This window comes from Dromiciops gliroides, chromosome 4 (assembly GCF_019393635.1).
Source record: "Dromiciops gliroides isolate mDroGli1 chromosome 4, mDroGli1.pri, whole genome shotgun sequence".
Lineage (NCBI taxonomy): Eukaryota > Metazoa > Chordata > Mammalia > Microbiotheria > Microbiotheriidae > Dromiciops > Dromiciops gliroides.
The window spans coordinates 254,430,352-254,452,176 of record NC_057864.1 but is presented as its reverse complement, the minus strand read 5'-3'; the positions used below and the strand labels follow the sequence as shown (position 1 = coordinate 254,452,176).

At 44.3% G+C, this 21,825-nt stretch overlaps 2 protein-coding genes across 2 annotated transcripts in view; both read left to right on the top strand.

The window, feature by feature from the left end:
- The window catches only part of LOC122752894 (trem-like transcript 4 protein), an 89,046-nt gene that overhangs the window by 26,753 nt on the left and 40,468 nt on the right, over positions 1-21,825 (top strand). The window lies entirely within an intron of this gene.
- On the top strand, positions 1,281-14,562 carry LOC122752896 (natural cytotoxicity triggering receptor 2-like). Its single transcript, XM_043999864.1, has 5 exons — positions 1,281-1,440; positions 2,104-2,448; positions 3,487-3,571; positions 12,705-12,826; positions 13,987-14,562. The coding sequence occupies exons 1-5, from the start codon at positions 1,377-1,379 to the stop codon at positions 14,004-14,006; spliced, it is 636 nt and encodes a 211-aa protein (XP_043855799.1). The 5' UTR covers positions 1,281-1,376; the 3' UTR covers positions 14,007-14,562.

The following is a 21,825-nucleotide window of genomic DNA, read 5'->3' as shown; positions in this document are numbered from 1 at the left end:
CCCTGCCATGAGAAAGGGGGCAGGAGCAGCATGCTGCTGCATGGTCTTTGGGTGGGATAACTATAGTGTGTTAGAAAGAACATTGCCCTGGGAGCTGGGAGGCCTCTGGTCTACCCCACATCTGCTTCTCCCTGGTTTGGACTTGTCCCTTGTCTCCTCTGAGCCTCTAATTCCTCATTTTCCAAGTAAGGGAGGGAAGGCATGGAGCCCAGAATTTATTGCAAGGGAGCCATCTCACTATTCAGTAGACTGAGGAAATAGTCTGTCTACAACACACAGATAGCTCTTGTATCAGACATGCCCTGCTAACAGGAGTGAAGTAAGGATAAATTTTTGGATTACTTTCCCTTCTGTGGCTAATTGTAATCTCTCCTCTCCCCTACTAATGAATGGTAGGCCCTGGGAATACCAGTCTCAGGAATTCCACCAAAGATAGTTATTAACTCCCTTTATAAGCATTTGTGTTAATTTAGATCAAAACTTTGGAAAGTCAGCCTTAGGCTTCTTCCCAGCTCTTCTTAAAAGACAATCTCACCATAGATTTCTCCCATTTTACTTAGTGGGCAGAGCTGGGATATTGAACAAGTTACCCTTGACAACATCAATTAGTTTATGTTACATTAATTTAATCTGCAGGTTGGCAGAATGTATTAACCCAATGATATCACTTACGAGTTAGGCTAGAAGGGGTATTCATGTACCCACCTGGTGTCTGCCAGATTTCATTCTTCTCCCACAGGGGACTTGACATGACTGAGGATCATACTACATGGCCACAGTTTAGGTCTTAATCATCTTTAAGAACAACAGATGCTCTCCCTGCACACTAAGCTCAGTCTCAAACCTACAAACAGATGTGGACTGGTCAGATTCCAAAGTCCAGGAGACTGTACATGCAGAGGGGTAGCTCTCACCATCTTCTCAGGTATTTATGGAGGAAAGAATTTCAACATATTGTAGTTGTTTGTTCTTCAGCAAACAGTGTTGCAATCTCTGTGCACAATGTTCTCTTGGTTCTGCTCACTCCAATATAGATCAGTTCATACAAATCTTTTCAGGCTTCTCTGAAATCATGCTCCAAGGCTCTCCTTGAAGAGGGTCCCTAGGTCATCCTAGGGGTCAGAGCCCTGACAAGTGGAATCACCCAGGAATAAGTGCTCTCTCCCTTCTGCTCTGAGGTCAGCACTTCTGCTCTTTCCACTCCTCTCACTTCCCCAACCCTGGCTTCCCCCATTCTCTCTTCCTTCTTCTTTCCTCTCAGTGGCTCAGAATCAGGCAGTGGAGAATCAGGACCAACACCCTCCTGCCACCCATCAGGCCAAGGACAGCATGAAGAGACCACCTCCCATGTCCCCTGCCTCTGAACCCATGGAGGCATGATGGCCCAGGCAGACCCACTGCTGCTGCTGCTGCTCCTGCTACTGCTTTTGCTGTTAATGGGTATCTGGGGGTAAGGAGGAGGTCAGAGAAGCATGGAGGTGATGACTGATAGGGAGCAGAGAAGAGAGAGTAGAGGAAGAGAAAGGAGGGAGTGCAATGTTGTGTTAGTATGAAGGACTGGGGAGGCATAAGAACAGTGGTGTCCTGGAGCCAGTTCACACTGCCTTCTAAGAGCTGATTGTTAAATTTCCAGTGAAAGCTTTTACACTTTGAAAACAGGCAAACAGCACATACAAAGGAAGAGTTGATTTATTCTTTTATTGATTGATGACTTAAAAAGGGATGGAGAAAATATTAATAATGCAGATTAAATTTTAAAATGACAATCATATACATACATGGCTATGGTTAGAAATATAAAATGAGAGAAAAGGAGAGAGAAGAGAGGAAAGACAGAGAAGGGGGAGAGGAGAAGAGGCAGAGGCACAGAGGGAGGGAAAGAGACAGACGGATTGAACTGGATGCTAATTGTTCAGTAGCCCAGCACTCAGTAGGAGGTTCCCTTGGGTGAGGGGCTGGCTCTATAAACCATGTTTTCTTAGAAAAGAATGTTATTATGGGAGATCAGCTCCCTTACCTTGGTCTTATTCTTCAGTCAAGGAAGGGAGAGGACACAAGGGAGGCCCAGCTGGGCTCCCCCTGACCTGAAGATCTGCTTTTCAGGCTCCCAGGGCCAAGGGCCTGAAGAAGTGAATTTGCAGGAGGGGAGGACACTCATACTGAGATGCAGATACAATCCCCAAATATATGAGAGGAGGTGGAAAACCTGGTGTAAGTGGAGAGAGAATGGAGGGGTGTGTGATAGACTAATTACCAAGAACTCAGGCTCTCTCTTGGAAATCTGGGACCCACGAGCCTCCCTGAAGGATAACCACAACACTGGCATTATGACCATCAGTATGTCTGAGCTTAGGGTGGAGGACTCAGGCAACTATTCATGTGGAATCTATTACCTGGACATCCCTTTAATTGAGGTTATCAGGACAATCAGCCTCCAGGTTTCTCCAGGTAAGTCCCTTCCAACTCAATCCCTTTCAGTTCCAGCAGAGCTTAGGAGGCACCTGTTGTGAATATGACCCTGGGCTAGGATGGGAGCTTAGGCTGGTCTCCAGGGAGAAGCTGCTCCCCCTCTTTCAGGTCTTCAGCTTCCTGCCCCTCCCCATTCCCATCCTCCCCTCACTTCTTTCCCCACCATGATTTGTCCCCTGGGCCCTGGGCCTGGTGAGGTATTTTCTTCCCTGGTCTCAGTCCCATGTAGAGCAGATGATTTTTCTGGGGCTTCTATGTTTTGGGTGTTTAGTGTCACACCCTCCCCCTCATTCATACAAATGTGCTTGTGACTTTTACAGACAGAGGCACACATAGGGACCTCTTAGCACATACACAGACACACGGAATTGTTCTTCACTGATTTATGATGCCTGTAGCTCTGGTCCCATGAGCCAAGGGGTGGGGGGAGGGAGAGAGGGGTTCCCACCAGTTGTGGTGTTGGAGCAGATCCTGACAGGTTCTAATGGAAAGAGCATAGAACTAGGGTCAAGTCTTAGTTGTAAAAATGACCTGGCTTGTGACCCTGAGAGGTCATTCCATTTCTCTTAGACTCATCTGTAAAATAGGCCTGTGTGGGGAGTGGTACAATTGTAAGAACTAGTGTGGGAAATATACTCTATTAATTATAAATGTTTTCCATCTGGGAATTATTAGTGTGGCCTTCATTCTGGACACCAACTCCACCCAATTCCTGGAGATAGAGAAAGCATCCCATAGGGAAATCCTTGGTCAGGCCATCAGAATGCCTGGGGGAGTCTGATGGTAGCATTAGGCATAGGAACAATAGACTAGACTACTTGACAATACATATTGAATAGGATATGATCTTCTATAATATTACCCCACAGCATGCATACATGTGATGCCTAAGCTTTTTCAAGGCCTAACAGCTCACAGTGACCAGCATTCCAGTTGTTCTGGCCCCTCCAGGGAAGAAGGGTCATGTGAGGGTGTGGGGTCAAGGGCAGGGATTTCCTTACTTCATTCTTTTTTCAGCCCCAACATTGAGGACCATCAAACATTCTCAAACTACCACTGAGACACCTGTCACCACCTCTGCCACCCCCTTGGTCACCAGCAGGTATAACTCCTTTTTGGAAATCCATTGGGTCTCAAGAGCTCCCAGCCTCAAAAGGTCATGTGGGTCTCACTTGTGCTGCCTCAGACTATTGGTCTTAAGTGACCTCTTTCCAGCCTCCCATTCTGGATGGGAGAACAAAAGGGCAAACAAAGGGAACTGAGGGTTGCCTTGGGTCTAGTGAACTTATTACCCTTCCCTCTTTCCCTCATTTTAAAGTTTAGGTTGGCTTGAAGTCTGATTTCTTTTAGCCCTAGCCTGGCATTTTTCAGTCCTGAACCCACACTGACATCTGTCATATGCTAATCCCTCCCCCACCCAAACCACTAAAATTTGGACAATAGGCTTATCACATCCCCCATCTCCAGATGAACCAGACAAAGCCCCATATTCCTCTGTTAAACAACTCTCTCTTCTTGATAAGCTGGGCAGCATTCCCTCCTCACTGATTGTCTTTCTTTTTTCCCCCTGTTAGAGATTAAAGAACTAGGCAAAATTGTGAAGCAAGGAAAATTTCCCTCCTAACAAAGATTGCTTAAAACTTGCCTGCCCATAAGAAAGTTCTTGTTGCTGCCACTTCCCTTCTCACTCATTTCTCAGACCCCTTCTGACTTCATCACTCAGATTAAACTGCTCTCTCCAAGGTTACCAAATATCTCTTAATTGTCCTTTTTCTTAATACTCCCCCTGCTGATCATCCCCACCCCCACCTCATCTCTCCTTCTCTTGGAAACTCTTTCTTGGCTTTTCATGAAACTGCTTTCTCTGATCTCTCACCTCCTCTCAGCTCCTTCTCAGTTTCCTTTGGTGGCTTATCCTTCATGTCTGCCCCTTCTGGCTGAGTGTTCCTGATCTAGCCTGATCCTGATTTTCATCTCTCTAATCTCTCTCTAGATCAAAGGTTCTAAACCTGGGTTCCATGAACTTGTTACAAAAATATTTTATTAATTCTATTGCTTTATAAAAGGTTTTCTTTGTAACCCTAAATATTTTATTTTAGGCATTTAAAAGCACTCTTCTGCAAAGGGTATGTCCATAGGCTTTTTCAGACTGACAAAGGACTCCAGGACAAAAGAAGAAGCCTTTTTCTAGGTGATGCAACAGATAATTAATTCTAGGTGATTAAATCATCTTGTCTATTCAGATGACACACACACAGATATATTTACATATGTACATGTGTATACATATGTGCATATATACATAAACATACATACACATGCATGGCTGTTTTTGTTTCTTCTTCATTCTCTCTCTCTTTTTTTTTTAGTGAGGCAAATGGGGTTAAGTGACTTGCCAAGGGTCACACAGCTACTAAGTGTTAAGTGTCTGAGGCTGGATTTGAACTCAGGTACTCCTGACTCCAGGGCTGGTGCTCTATCCACTGTGCCAACTAGCTGCCCCTCTTCTTCATTCTCAAAGAGGATCATGACATCAGGAGGTGATGTCATGATTTGCAGTGAATTGGATTTAAGTGAGGGAAGTAACCCACATCATTCTCTCCTCCAGAGGCATCTGGGTCCAGTGGCAAGATATAGATCTAGACTAGAGATGGCCCCGGATATTTGAGGCGATTGGGGTTAAGTGATTTGCCCAGCATCACACAGCTAGTGTGTGTCTAAGGCTGTATTTTAACTCAGTTCCTCCTGACTCTAGGGCCTGTGCTATATTCACTATGCCACCTAGCTCCCCATATATATGTGTATATATATGTATGTGTATATGTATATGTATATGTGTGTATATATGTATGTATATATACACATATGTGTATGTATGTATGTATATATACACACATACAGATGGACAGATAGACATATATGTACCTATATACATTATCTGTATATGTATACATATATGCATATGTATATATGTGTGCCTGTGTGAATTGTGCCCTAGTCTTTCCTGACTCCTAGTCACACATCATCAAATAACTATTTTAAATCAAAAAATGGATTTCATGTGGGCAATTCAGACTCAGCAGGCCGAAAATGAACCCACTATCTTCCTCCACCTATCCCCTCTCTGCTCCCAAATGTGAGATTTAAAATTAGATACTAGAGCATTAACCTCCCCTTTTAACCTTTCCCTTATTTATCTCCCAGACTAGTAAGTGGAAGAAGCCTCTGGTCTCTAGTTAGAGCTTTTATTGTTTGGAAATTATAAGGTCATGTTGATTAAAGAGATAGGAAGGTAGAAATACAAACAAATAGTCTTAAATCTAAGCTTAGTCTATATTCCATATAAAACTCACCAAAAACCCGTATAGGGCTCACAAAAAACCCAAGGCCACCTCTGAAGCTGAGAGCTGCGTCAAGCATGTGCTGTTACGGTGAACCTGGCCAAGTCGCACTTCAGTCAGCATCTGTGTGTGCAGCTCAACCAGTGGACAAGGAGAGTGGACAAAAGACCTTCCATTCTCTCCTTGCCTTTTAAGCTTGCACCCCGGAAGTGGAGTGCCTAACAGACGGAGGTAGAGTACACGGCCGTTCTTCACAGTCTCCTCCCCAAAAGGGTGGTCCTTCAAAAACTGGCGTACTTTTTACAGAAAGGCAGTACCAGAATAATGGTAACCAAGGTCCCCCTCAGAGGAGGGCACAGGAATGATGGGGTCTTGGGGAGGAATGGAACATAGATAATGAAAGCCATATATTCCCAGATCCAGATTTTTTTTAATGCCCTCGTACCAGTCCATTCACCTCCCCAGAGTAAAGAACTGCACGTCACCCTAAAAGTGGGGGAGACTTATTACGATTGTCTGCTAGACACAGGAGCTTCTAAATCAGTATTGGTAAGCAAACCAGACCCTGGGTGTAGACCTGTAGGATTTTTGAATGTAGTAGGAGTCTCAGGAAAAACCCAGAGAGTGGCAAAATTGAACCCTCGCATGGTATCTATGGGGCCCTTAACAGTGGAACATTTATTCTTTTTTGTTGTTGTTGTTGGGGTTTTTGTTTTTTTTGTTTTGTTTTTTTTGTAGGCAATGGGGGTTAAGTGACTTGCCCAGGGTCACACAGATAGTAAGTGTCAAGTGTCTGAGGCCGAATTTGAACTCAGGTACTCCTGAATTCAGGGCCGGTGCTTTAACCACTGTGCCATCTAGCTGCCCCAACATTCATTCTTACTCATGCCTGATGCCCCTGTAAATTTATTAGGTCATGATCTCCTTTGCAAGCTTAGAGCAACCATATCTTATGCTCCAGATGGGGCTGTCTCCCTACAATTGCCAGAGAATACTGTTCATTTATTACCAATTTTACTTACAGAAGCTCAAGGAACAGTAGGGGAGGTATCCAAAATTCCCTCGGACATTCCTGAGTCTTTATGGGCCTCATCCACTAATGAGGTGGGGCTCCTTAAGTCTGCCATGCCTGTTACCTTTAAAGTTAAGGGGGGACCACCCCCTTCCATTCCACAGTATCCATTTTCTAGGGAAGCAATAGAAGGGATCACCCCTATAATTGAGGCTTTGAAAAGCCAGGGTATTATTATTCCATGTCATCACTCTCCATGCAATACTCTCATTTTGCCAGCAAAGGTCTGTCTCAATTGGATGGAACCCAGCACAGGAAGTGTCCAGGCTAACAACCAAGAAGTGTTCAACCACTGCACAGATGAGCAACTGAGGCCTCTTTGTTCTGCCTCAAAAGGCTATAGTGGCACTGAAGGCCAGCTGTGAGGCTTCTAACCACAGCAGAGAAGGTAAATTGCCAGCCCAAGAACTCAACACAACTGGAACAAATAGGCCAGGACATGTCAGCAAAGTGGGGAACCCTTGAGCGCCAGAGGCTGCAGCAGAGAAATCCATTGAATAGTCCCCTGAGCCCCAGTGCAAGAATCTTGGGACAGTACACCTTGTGCCCCAGGAGCAGAGCTAAACTTTAATAGTCACCAAATAGGGGGCAGCTAGGTAGTGCAGTGGATAAAGCACTGGCCCTGGATTCACCAGGACCTGAGTTAAAATCCAGCCTTAGACACTTGAAACACTTACTAGCTGTGTGACCCTGGGCAAGTCACTTTACTGTCATTGTCCTACAAAACAAATAAACTGTTCACCAAATAGGCTTAAAATGAGAAAAAATAAAAGAAAAAAGCCATTCTATAAAAAGTTACTGTGGTGACAGAGAAGATCAAAACATGAGGACAATGTCAAAATGACTACATGTGAAGCCTGAAGGGGAATGTAAATGGATCTCAAGCCCCAAAAGCCTTATTGGCAGAGCTAGAGGAAAGGATGAGCAGGATCCTCTCAGAAAAACCTGGAAAGACTTACATGAGCTGATGCAAAGTGAAATGTAATGTATACAAAATAACAGCAATATTATAAGATGAGCCGTGAATGACTTGGCTATTTTCAGCAAGACAGTGATCCAAGACAACTCAAAAGGACTTATGAAAAATGCAATCCATTTCCCGAGAAAGAGCTGGTGGTGTTTGAATAGAGATTGAAGTATAATTTTTAAATTTTCTTTTTCTAAAGTTTTTTGTCTGTTTACTTTCACAACCTGACTAATATGGAAATGTTTTGCATGACTACACATGTATAACTTATATTCAATTACTTGTGTTCTTAAGGGGAGTTGGGGAGAGAGGGAGGAATAGAATTTGGAAGTATTGGGGAGTATTGCATGGAGAGTGATGACATGGAATAATAATACCCTGGCAATGACAGTTAAGTGATTGTCTCAGGGTCACACAGCTAGTGACTTTGTCAAGTGTCTGGGGCTGTATTTAAACTCAGGTCCTGCTAAATGTAGGGCTGGTGCTTCATCTACTGCACCACCTAGCCGTGCCCTATTTGGTGAAGTTGAGCTCTGTTCCTTGGGCACAGTGTGTACTGTCCCAAGCTTTTTGCACTGGGGTTCAGGGGACTTTTCAATGGCTTTCTCTGCTGCAGCCTCTGGTGCTCAAGGATTTCCCACTTTGGTGACATGTCCTGACCTAGTTATTCCAGTTGTGCCCATTTCTTGGGCTGGCAATTTACCTTCTCTGCTGTGGTTAGAAGCCTCACAGCTGACCTTCAGTGCCACTAGCCTTTTGAGGCAGGACCAAGGGGCTTCAGTTCCTAATCTGTGTAGTGGTTAAGCACTTCCTGGTTGCTAGCCTGGACACTGCCTGAGCTGGGCTGCCCTCACCTTCCATCCAATTGAGACAGACCTTTGCTGAAGTCCCTCCAAAGTAGAAACTAGAAACTAGAAAATTGTTTCACTCCATCTTTTTGTGGAACCTGTTTGGAGGTTTGGTTTAACATTGTTTTTGTTTTGTTTTTGTTTTGAGGGGGCTGGGCAATGAGGGTTAAGTGACTTGCCCAGGGTCACACAGCTAGTAAGTATCAAATGTCTGAGGCTGGATTTGAACTCAGGTCCTCCTGAATCCAAGGCCAGTGCTTTATCCACTGCACCACCTAGCTGCCCCTTTAACATTGTTTTTGAAGGAACCTGGGGAGAGCTCAGGTAACTTCTTGACTTCTCTCCACTATCTTGGCTCCACCTTCAGGCAACTCTTTCTCAACCTCCTTTGGTAGTTTATCATTCAAGCCCCACTTCCTATCTGTGGGCATCCCACCAAAATCCTTCCCTAAGACTTCTTCTGTACTGGCTTGTCCCTAGAATCTTGCCTGGGCTCTCAGTATTTCTCTTTCTACATTCCTCAAGATCCGTTGCATCACAAGGGTCTCCAGTCCCCAAATTCTGCATGGCTCTTATTGGTTCTGCCCAGTTTATCAGTCTACATGGCTCTTTCCTGGCCTCAGTGACTCTACCATTATCTCTGCTTCATCTCATTAGCTCTAATAAATCCAGTTATCATCTGAGAACAGATTATTCCCAGAGCCAAAAACCCAGCCTCATCCATCTTGAACTCCAGACCCACAGCACTAACTTCTCATTGGCCATTTCAACTGGATGTCCTCTAACAACTTCAAACACTACATGTCAGAAAGAGATCTCAACACTTTCTCCTAAAAGCAAGCATCTTCCCAGATTCACAATTTATTTCTCTCAAATGCTCTACCATCCTGCTAGTCACACAGGCTTTCATCCTCAGCACAATCCTTGACTATTTTTCCCCTCCCCATATCTAGTCTCTTGCCATGTCTTGTCCCTTCTGCCTCCATTCCACAACATTTTGGCTCCAGTCATATTTTCCACGTTCATATGTAAGGGGCTAAAATTCTAGCTAGTCTGTCTAAAATATCTAATGAGTGGTTGCCAATAAATTATAAGTTTTAGCAAGAGTTTAGACTTTTAAGCATTTATTAAGGAGAATGAGAATTTGGTGAAGAGAGAGAGAAAGGCCTAGATTCATCTATCTATCAAAGGGAGAGCGCATTTTTAGCCCCACTCTCCACCAGGGTCCTGATGAAAAAGAGCGAAAACACCAGCCTTCCCCCCTCTTCCTCCCACAAGCAAACGTTACTTCCTGATGCCAAAGAAAAGCCACATGTCTTGCCCTCAGGTCCCTTCTTCTCATGGTGAAGCTTTCCTACAGTAAGTCTCCAGCAGGTGGCATCATTCCAATTGTTACACATATGACTACTACCCTAAGTAAGGCCCTTATCCACTATTGCTCAGGCTGTTTGTTTCAATAGCTTCCTAATTATAGCCCTTTGGTCACCTTTATTCCAGTCACTCCCCTCTTTTTCCCACCCTCCACATCTGCCAAAACTGATCCCATCCTATGGCAGAGATCTGGCTCTGTCATTCTAGAAGCTCTATAGGCTCCCTATTCCTTTGAGGATATAATCCTAACTCCTGTATTAGGTATTTAACAGTTTTCAGAATCTGGCTACAGACAACTTTCTCAGATTTATGGAACCTGGTTGTATTCCACACCCCTCATGTTCCACCCAAACAGTCTTACTTGCTTTTTCTCACCCATGACATGCCATCTCTTATTTCCATGCCTGTGTACTGGCATTGTCCCATGACTAGCCTGCAACCCCTCCTCACCTCCACTTTTAATTATCTGTAGCTTCCTTCAAAGGTGAACTTAAGCCTCCCCTTCTACAAGAGACTTTCTGCATCCCCCATAATTGCCAGTAAATTCTCCCAATATTTCTTTGTGTTTATCTGGTTACAATTTTGCATTCACTTCATGGTGTATGTATTGTCATTCCTCCAGAACACCAGGAAGCTTCCTGTAGGATGTGATCATTTAATTTCTGTCTTTGTCTTCCCCTATCTAGTACATCTCCTGGTTCTAGGCAGGAACTTAATTCATAACTGTTCATGTCAAAGACCTCAGTCCCCCTTTTGGCCACTGTGAAAACAGAAAACTCAACAAAAACAAATCTAATTTTTACCCATCCTAAAGTCAAAAATTAATGAGAAGTTGTGATAAAGATTCCTACTGAGTGATGTTTTTTTTTTTCTTTCTCTCTTTTACCTTAGCTCTCCTTGGTGTCTCACCTTGCATTACCTCTTTATTCTTTGATTCCCTTAACCCCACACTCTGTTGGTGGTTCTGCAAGGAACCAAGGGGGCTTCCTGTTCTTCATCAATCCATTAATCCTTCATAATTAAAACACTGTGTACCAACTGTGAACAGTACCTAAATGGATTCCATCATTCAGTCAGCCAATAAGATAACTAGAATTTAGTAAGTACCTACTGTATGCTGAGTGTTATGCTAAGTTCTGGGGTTATAGAAGAAGGAAAAAAAGATCATCTCTGGTCTCAAAGAGTTCAAAGAAAAATGGAGGAGACAACATGTAAACAATTCTGTAGAAAAATTAATACACAGGATAAATTATACAGGATATAGCAGACACAGGAGATGATCAACAGAAGGAATGCTGGGAACCTCCACAGCTGTGCTGATGCCTAAACCTGAAGTGTCACTCTGCCCCCCACTTCCACTCCCTGCCCCCTACCCCAGTTATCTCTGTTAATATGAATATATGAATCACCTGGATTTGATGGAGGTGCTTTACTATCCAAATGGATTTTATGAGACCCTGGATTAATAGGAGCAAGATGCCCTTTGCTCAGACTTCAAAGCAATCACACAGTCCCTAGCAAACCCAAATGCCCCTTTAAAATTCCCATTCACTAGTTTTTTAACCCAGGAAGAGACCTCCTTGTCTTTGATAATACCTGTTCCTATTTCCACCTATCTATTCATTAGAATCTGCTTTAAGTTGAGCTGTTAAACTGATTTGTATTGTTTGACTGATTTATCTGTATCATGCTAATGAAGTTATTTCTGTAACCTGTGAGCCAAGTAACTTTAAAAAACCCTTAGAAAGAAGGGTCTCTGAGCTTCTCTCTTAGGGAAGACTCCACACATGATCATGTGTTATTTCTTTCTTCTTGGGACAACAAAATATTAAATTTGTTATGGACCCAGAGCACCCCCAGAGTTCTCTGGGGGTACATCAAAGAACCTTCTCCTTGAGAAACTAATTCAAAGGACAGACACACCTAAAGAGAGAAGTGGAACAGGATTGCAGTGCAGCTGGCTCCTGGACCCCCACCATTCATTCTAGTCTCCCTCACCCCTGGGGAAGATAAGATTAGTTGTGGCTCCTGCTTCTGTGTCCTGAGGAGAGAGATGGCTTGAGAGAACCCAGTCACCCCTCACCCAACTCCTCCAGCCACCACCAGGGGGGAGGGTCCTCCCTCACTAAGGGAACTTTCCACAGTCAGATGATCACCCCCATCAGTCCTCTATAAAAGTATCTGCCTGTCTCCTGCTTGTGGAGATTGGTATCTCAGAGCCAATCTCTGTGCCATGCCTTTCTCCCCATGAGAAGTTGTCCAAGGATTTCTCTCTTGGTTTCCCTTCCCTTCCCCAGCCCCTAAATAAATTATTATCTTATTCTATTGGTTTTGTGTGCAAGAGGCTGAAATCCTTTAAAGAGGAATTCCTAAGGACCCCAAACCCCTAACCCCCATCCCTTTCCCAAACCCCTACCCCATTTTCCCCACATCATAACTGATATTATGTTTTCCTGTCTGTCTCTGCTTTGTTTCATAGGAGATATTATAAGATATTATAATTTCTTTGATATGTTTTATTAATTTTGTAGGAGAGATTAAAGATTATTTCTCTGGTTTGTTTGTAGGAGACAGGCAGATGTAAAAACTATATTTTTATATTCGACATCTCCCACTTGTTTTACTCTCTCCCTTAGGCCATCACATTCTTCCATTTGCACCAGTTACCCAGTTATCCAGGTACTGTCTTGGCTCATTGTGACCAAAAGCCTAATCTTCACAGCTCTGGTTGTTCTCATGAGCACATGCAGGTATCTAGGTGAGTAAAGTCCCACAATCTGACTTCATTTTAAATGGACCAAGAAGCATGGCCTTTTCAATCCCCAGAGAGAAGCAGCTCCCTCAGCAACAAACTGAAGGAAAGATGCCCAGGCACTTCTAAAACTCTCATTCCTAGGGCCAGGCTCTGAGGTGGTATGGTTGAGAATGCCTTGAAAAGCCAACAGTGATAAACAAATGTGAAGAAATGTCATCCTGAATATAAGTAGCTGTTATGGGAGTATTATGGGCCCTGGTTACCCCAGAGATTGTCTGGGGAGGTCAAGGAACTTTTTCCTTGAAACCCCAGGAGTTTTCCCTTGAGATCAAGGAACCTTCTTGAAACTAAACCAAAGGACAGACACACCCAAAGAGATAAGCAGCACAGGATCAAACTGAGCTGGCTCCAGGACAACCACCCTGCATTACAGTCATCCTCACCCCCTTGATGAGGTAATCTTGTTAGATGTGGCTGCACCTGGAGGGGACAAAGAAACCACTCAGCAGCAGACTGCTTGCTACTCACCAGGACAGAATTATCGTCCATCAGCAGATTGCCCACAACCCATGAACAGACTATCTCAACTCACCACCATACTACCTCCAACCCATCACCCAATAAGGGACATTTCACCCATGCCATCTTAGCCCTATAAAAGGACGCTCCCCAGGCTAGGTGGGGAGGAAAGTGTATTAAACCTTCTTCCTGGCCAGTTTCTCTTGGACCCAATAAACATGTTCTTTTATTCCTAAGTAGGAATTGCTCAAGAGTGTAATTCTTTACAGAGGAATCCTAGGGACCCACATGCTTTCTCCCCTTAACATACCTATTTGTGGTGTTGTCCTAGGGACTGTGAGCTGGAGGCCTTGGGGAGGGCTTGCAAGAGACACACTGAGCTTGTTTTCCCAAAGGAGAGGGAAGAATGTGGGGTAATGAGAAAGTGGAAATGGCAGCTAGTTGGGTCAGGTTGTTGTTTGGGGTTTCTTTCCCTGTCATTGATTATGCCCCTGGGGCTGGGGTCTCAGCCTAGACCTCTGACCTGGGTGGATGTGGGTGACAAGTGAAAACAAGAGGTGCCAGGCTTGGGGGAAAAGGAATCATTTCAGGCTGTAGGCCCATGGGGACAGATCTGTTATCTAAACTTTCTCTTCTTTCCTCAGGGAAAGGAAGGAGCCACTGAGAGCTTTCTCAGCATCCAAATGGCCCGGGATGAAATGAAATCATTTCAATGAATATCCCAACTTGATTCATGGTCCTGCCATGCTGAGCTTTGCCTGGGCCACAGGCAATGAGGGGCTTTCCCTCTCTGCACAAAGGATCCATCCACCATCATATGCTGACACCCCCACCCAGATCCTTGAAGCCCTTTGCCTGCCCTTCCAGCCCTGAGTGGACCTCTGAGCTCACCTCTTCTTTCCTCTTGTGCTAACACCCCCACACCCTCTGCCATGTCTATCCCTGGCTTTGTAATTGCTCTGTAGGTGAGTCAGTCTGTCCCTCTTAAGCTTTAGAATGGCTCCTCGTTGTCTTTGAAATGAGGTTCAAATTCCTGGTATTCAAGGACTCTCATGGTGTGGCCCTCAATTATTGATCCATTCTTGTTTCTATTTCCCCACTGAGACTCTCCCCTGTAGTCAGACTGGGCTCTTCATGTTCTCTGTATCAATGCATAAAACTCCAGTCTGAATGCTTGCCAGCTCTGTACATAAGGATCCCTGTGTGCTACATTATGACAAAAAAGCCCAATCATTAATGTTATCTGAATTATATTTGTTTTTATTTATTTTGTTATCTATTTACCAATTACATCTTTATCTGGTTCAGGCTGCACTTGGGAATACTGTGGGTTGTGTGCAGCCCAAATGTTGCTCTGGATGGCATTGGACACATTTGCTCTAGAATAGGTTCTTGTTCACCTCCCTACCTCTGCTCCTTCCTATTCTGCCTATTTATAAGGTCCTACTCCTTGGGCTCCTGTGCAAGTCCTATTTATCCCTTAGAACCATTTAGAAAGTTTAATTCTTTCACGGAATCTTGTGGGATTCACCCAACTAGATTTGATGCCTCCCTTCTCTTGGAATCCCATGACATTCCATTTCTCCTTTCACAATACTTATTACTAAAGCTCTCAAACTCATGATACAATCACTCCAGAATATTTATTACTTCCCTACTTGTACTTTCCTCATGCGGCTCTCCTAGAACTGGGGATCTCAGCCTACCCAAACCCCCTACCCCATTTTCCCCATAATATAAACTGGCCCCCAACACTGAATATTACAGGACATTTCCTCTTTCCTCTTGGCACACAAAACCTGGAGGTTGAAACCTCCCTTCTGGGTTTCCTTTCTCCCTCTCCCACCCAACTCAACCTCCCATTTGAGTCACAGAGAGGTAGAGACAGTCAGCTTTTGCACGTGACAGCAGACGGGCGGCCTGGGTCTCCCTCCCTCGCCAAAAGCTCAGCCAGATGTCTGAACCACGCTCAGACCCTTAGACTCCATGCTTCTGGGTAAGAACTTTTGTGTTTGTGTGTCTATCCCTGGCTAGCGCTCTGCTCCTCCACAAGACAGGCAGCCAGAATCTCCCTCCCTTGAGAAAGCTCAGTCTAACGTCTGAACCACATTCAGACCGTTCTCCTTAGACAGGACAATATCTGGGTGCAGCCATGGGGCAGAAAGGGGGTGTACCAAAAGGTTCACCACTGGGGTGCATCCTAAGAGATTAGACTAAATTAGAACTTACAAACTTGAGAAAGAGATGCATGATCTGTTATTGTAACACTGTATGGCCATAAAGGATAATGTCCTCTTGCTGGTAGAAAAACACCACAAGTCCAAGTAATTAGCTAACCCTTCCGGCACCTCTTCTGGTACCCCCTCCCCTCCTGCTCCTCAGCCTCATTCCCTACTCGTTCCTCGCCCTAACTTCTTTTTTTGTTTGTTTGTTTTGAATGGCAATGGGGGTTAAGTGACTTGCCCAGGGTCACACCACCCTAACTTCTTCCCTGCCTGCTTCCATACCTATGGGTCAACCACTGTCATACCGGTCCATGACTGAGACCTCTCCTTGCCCACTGGCTGATCTCAGAACCAATCCCCTATGCCCTCCACAGCCAAGCTCTGGCCACACTGGAAGTGGACGTCATTATTCTTCTATTTGCCCCACCCAACAGTGGTCTCCACATAGTTGTACTCCTGTCACAATCTGGGAGAGCTCCAATACGTTCTCTATTCTCCTATTTTTTCCATTCAGCAGTTGTTCCCATCTGCTTTACCTAATCTGCAGTTGCCTGCATCCATTCCTCCAGTCTCCTTTACCCCTCCTCTACCCACTCCACAGCCAAAGACTGCTACCCCTCCCCCACCCACCTCACAGACTAACCTGGCTCCTCCACCCAATTCTCTGCCTCCACCCAAGCCACCTATTCCATTAGCCCCCTCCTTCCCTCCCCAACAGGCTTCACCCAGGTCCGTGCCAGCATCTTCCACTTCTCTCTTGCTTTGATTAAGGGAATTTCCCATTGGGAAGGGTAGAACACTAATGCATGTTCCTTTTTCCATGAGCAGTTTATCTCAGATTAAAGAGAAATTGGGGTGTTACTCAGAAAACCCCACAAAGTTCATAGATGGCTTTAAGTCTGTGACACTGCAGATTGACCTTTCATGGACCGATTTGCAAATTATTCTTGCCAGCTGTTGTACCCCCAATGAGAAAAAAAAAGATTTGGGACCTGGTGGTACAAGTTGGGGATGAATACTCGCAGGTTGGAAATTGGATTGGGGTTCCTGGAACTACAGCTGTTCCAGCTGTAGACCCAAGATGGGATTATCATAATAGAGAAGACAGGGCTCATAGGAACCACATGGTCACCTGCTGTTTGAGGGAATGAGGGGGGAGGGGGTTAAGAAACAAGTCAATTATGAAAAGGTAAAGATGAAGGAGATCACACAGGGGCCTGAGGAACACCTAGCTCTTTTCATGAGTCTCCTCGTGGACTCTCTGAAGAAATATACCATTCTAGATCCAGGAAGAGATGTAAGAATAACTGTCCTCAATATTCCTTTTATCAGCCAATCTGCTCTTGACATTAGGAGAGGACTCCAGAAGTTAGACTGGGGTCCCCCCATCCTCACAACTCCTTGATATTGTTTTTAAGATTTTTGTTAACAGGGACATTGTGGTAGCCAAAGAGAGAGAAAAGATGGCTCTTGCTAGCTCCACAGAATAAGCCTTGCTAATAGTAGCAGCCATCATGTCTGCTACCAGCAGATCTCCAGGTGGCTGAGATTCTGGCAGCTGCAGTAAACTGGGACACAGGAGTGGGGGGCACCCCACAAAGGTGAGGCCAGCTCTCCTACCTCTTTGTCCCCAGTGCAGCCCCCAAGAAGCTGGCCTAGCAAAAACCCAGCTCCCTGTAGTTTGGTCTTCTGGCCAGCCCCACTGTGACATAGGAGGCAAGTCTAGGGATAATTCAGGGGTGACCACTGTCTTACTCTCTCATTCAGGTCCTACCATTCAATCAAGGCACAAAGTTGTAGGGATCTGGGACAGACCCTAAAATGTAGATGGACACTGCCTTTCACAGAACTAAGCTTTGATCTGATTACTTAACTCTTGTAAGGCAGGCCATGCCCTGTCTTGCATTCAGCCTTTCCAGCTTCCACTGGGGGAAAAAAAAAGGCAACAACACTTTTTACTCCTTATCTGAGAAACCCTTTTTCATTTTTTTGCCCTGGTTTATTTTAAAATCTTTGTTTAAGTCTGTTCCATCTAGGCTCAAGGATTCATGGCAGTTACCCACTGTGCCTATATGTCTCCTCCCACCCTCTGGACCTCACAGCTCCTCACACTTGGGACCAGGCCTTCTCCACTTCTCCCCTCCCCCTCCCCCACATTGTGATCTCTTCGACCCCGCTCAGCCTGAAGCAGTTTCAGAAGAACTCTCGTCCCCTTTCCTTATATATAGAGAAGTGGGAAATGTTATGGGCCCATAGCACCCCAGAAGTTCTCTGGGGCACATCAAAGAACCTCCTTGAGAAATTAATCCAAAGGACAGACATACCTAAAGAGATAAGTAGAACCAGATCTGACTGAGATAACTTCAGGACCTCCACCCTTCATTCTAGTCTCCCTCAACCCTGGGGAGATAAGTTTGGGTGTGGCTGCAGCCTTTGTGTCCAGAGGAAAGAGATGGCTTGAGAGATCTGCAGCTACCCCTGACCCAATTCCTCCAGGCCACCACCAGTGGGGGATGGTCCTCCCTCACTAAGGGAACTTTCCATAGTCAGATGGTCACCCCCATCAGTCCTCTATAAAAGTACCTGCCTGTCTCCAGCTCGAGGAGATTGGTATTTCAGAGCCACCTCTGTGTCATGCCTTTCTCCCCATGAGAAGTCCAGGGACTTCTCGCATGGTTTCCATTCCCTTCCCTTCCCCCTAAATAAACTACTATCTTATTCTAACTGCTTTTGTGTGCAAGAGGGTGTAATTCTTTAAAGAGGAATTCCTAAGGACCCAAAACCCCTAACAACTACCCAAACCCCCTACTCCATTTTCCCCATAACACTAGCATTTGACAGCCAAGGGTCCTTGCCAAGAAAATCCCATATAGGAGACATGAAGAGTTAGAAGAAACTGAAAGGATTGAACAACAACATAATTATTTTCCTTAGTGATACTATGTATTTTGTTTTACATATTTGAAAACATTATTCTGACAAAGGGCCCAATGACCTCACCAGATTCTCTAAGGGATTCAGGACATGCCCCCCACATTAAGGACTCCTTCAAAACTGCAGGTCCATGATGGAATACAACAGATGTGACTTATCTATGCTCCTTCTACTTGGGAGCATATAGTAGGTGTTCAATAAAATTTGGAGACTTGCACTGGACTTATTTGGTTGATGACAAGTAAGGAAGGAATACATGCTTATAGAGTCATCAGGCCATCAGAGCCCTGTTGTCATCTTGGATCAAAACAAGTGAGGTGATAAGAATCTTTGGGTGAAGTGAGGGTCAAAGACCAGTCAGTCAAAGATTGATTTGGTTCTCTAAAAGTAACTGGGGGTCAAGGGAATCTTGCTCTGAGCATTGGGAGTGATTCTTGATTTTAGCTAAGCATGAGCTGATACATAAGAGAAGACTCAATGTTACCTCACCAGCTAAAGACCTCAGAAGAAAGTCAGTCTGGATTGGGTTTGTGCACACAATGAGAGTGAGATTGGACAGAGAATGAGAGGAAGACCATCCAAGATAATAGAATAGGAGGAAATGGTACAGCCCAGGTCGCAATAGTGATCTAGGAGGAAAACAACCAGATGGAGTAGGAATTGAAACATTAAAGAAGAAATTGCAGTGAATCATCTTTCCAGTCCAATATCACACTTAATGCCCTCTGTGCAAATGTCTAAAGTGTAAACTGTGGGAGCAGGGTGGGCCTAGATAGTGGTCTGAGGGAAAGATATGGACTTACTACCAAGAGTCCTAGCAACCTGAGAGTAATCTTATAGAGGAAAAAAGTTAATGGATCTTTCACAAAATGGAAGCATAGCTGAGGGAGGAGAAGGGGGGAGGGGAAGAACTGATTAGAGACTGTGAAATTCAAATACAGGAGTAAAGAGAGACATAAAGAGGAAAAATAAAATGACCAGAAAAGATTTCTATGGAGGAAATATTTACATTTAATGGGAGGTGGGGGCCAAAATATGGATCTTCTGAGAATTATACTATCACCAGGGATTGTAGAAGGAGTCAAATAAACGGAAAGTTGGAAATGATTTTTGTTCCACCGTGGTGATCTAAGAAATGTAAGACAAGGGAGGGAGCAAAAGCCACATTAGGTATAATCAGAGCAGTGATGGGGTTGGCAGAACTTAGTCTTTCATGTAATGAGAGGGGTTTCCAGTAGAATAGTATAGAAATTGCAGAGGGATAGGAGGAGTGGAGGTCATTCTATCTTCATTTTGAACTCTTGCAGAGTGAAGTCGGTAGAAACAGGAGAAAAATTCACAGTATAACAAATATTGGGTGGAAATCGATTTTGAGACTTAAGAACTCTATTCAGTGTAATGATCAACTATGATTCCAGAATACTTACAATTTGTATTCAGCCCATCTCCTGACAGAGGAGGGATCTCTATAAATGAAGAGTGAGACAGCCCTATGTAGACATGGCAAATGTGTGGATTTGTTTTGTTTGAATGTATTTGTTCCAGGGCAGCTAGGTGGTACAGTGGATAGAGAATTGGATCTGAAGGCAGAAAGACCTGAGTTCAAATCTGGTCTCAGACACTTACTAGCTGTGTGACTCTGGGCAAGTCCTTTAAGCCTATTTCCTTCAGTTCCTCATCTGTAAAATGAGTTAGAGAAGGAAATGGCAAACCACCCCAGTATCTTTGCCAAGAAAACTTCAAATAGGTTCACAAAGAATTGGACGTAACTGAAAAATGACTGAATAACATTTGTTCCAGTGATTGTTTTCCTTCTTATGCAGTGGGTGATTGACGTGTGTAAGGAATTAATTGTGATTTGGTGTTTTTATAACCCCATCTTTGCTTCACCATGGTCATACTGAAAAGATGCAAGCTTTAAAAGCCTAAGAGAAGATGGGCATGTACTTTAAGAGATTATAGAATAAACAGCACAAAAAACATTTATCAAGTCAAAGTATCAAACTAAGTACCTAACCCCCACCTAGGAGTTCCCCCACCCCTACATGGGCCTGGCCAAATTAAAATGGGGACTATTATATGTTGAACCAATTGGAGACTTGGCATTGCTATAGAACCACCCTTCCTGTGAGAGAGGCAGGAAAGGGGAGAGACTCTCAGAGAGGGATAGAGACAGAAGAGAGGGAGAGAGAGAGGAGCTGCTGTTGTTTTGATCTTCAGACCTAACCAGGAGAGACTAAAAAGCTGATTCTCCTTAGAACTACAGATTCCAGGTGGTGGTGAGTTTGTGTTATTGAAGCAAGGCTAGCTCATTAAGACAGCTGAGCTGGAAACAAGTTTAGAGTTTGTGTTAGTTTTTTCAGACCCAAGCTGTTCTGAGTAGCTGAGGAAGCAGAGCTTATTTGAGATAACTGGGTGCTTTTTTACCCTAGAGATTTAGATTCTAACCAACTGGGAAGAAGGTCATATTTTTCCCTTTCTCTATTCCCTTTCTCACTGTCCCTGACTTTATTAACTCCACTTGTGTTGTAAATTTTGTTCCTATTAATAAAATATGATTTGTTTGTGGAAAAGAGGCTGTTAATCTCCTTTCTTATCAGTCCAGGAGACACAACTGAAAAAGAGGCAGTTTGGAGAAGGGGAAACTCTGGACCTAGAGGTCTCTCATTATTTGCTGAAACCAATATTATGGTGAGCCACCCAATTAACTCTCCTCATATTATATTTGGCCAGAAGAGGTGGGGAGAGTGTCGAAAGCAGGCAGAAGGAAGAGAACAAAGATTTTTGTAAAATTTCAATTTTTAATAAAAGATAGAGGATAAGTTCTAAAAGAGAATGTTGACCATTCATGCATCCTCTTGTTCCTAACCCTTCTTAGCCAAATTCCTTCCCAAGAGGTGGAAAAAAGACAGATGAGGGCTTCTACTAGGCTGATCCAAGATGGAAGAGGACAGGCAGTGACTCCTTGGAGCTCTCCCCCAAATCCCTCCAAATCCCTTCAAGTAATGCCATAAGACAATTCCTCAAGGCGGCAGCTAGGTGGCACAGTGGATAGAGCACCAGCCCTGGAGTCAGGAGTACCTGAGTTCAAATCTGGCCTCAGACACTTAACACTTACTAGCTGTGTGACCCTGGGCAGGTCACTTAACCCCAATTGCCTCACTAAAAAAAAAAAAAAAGACAATTCCTCAAGCAGCAGAACCAACAAAAGGACAGGGTGAGATAATTTTCCAGCCAAAGATGGCTTAGACAGTTTGCAGGAAAGGTCTATTATACCAGGGTGACAGTGGAGTGCAGATCCAGACAGCACCTCATAGACCCAGC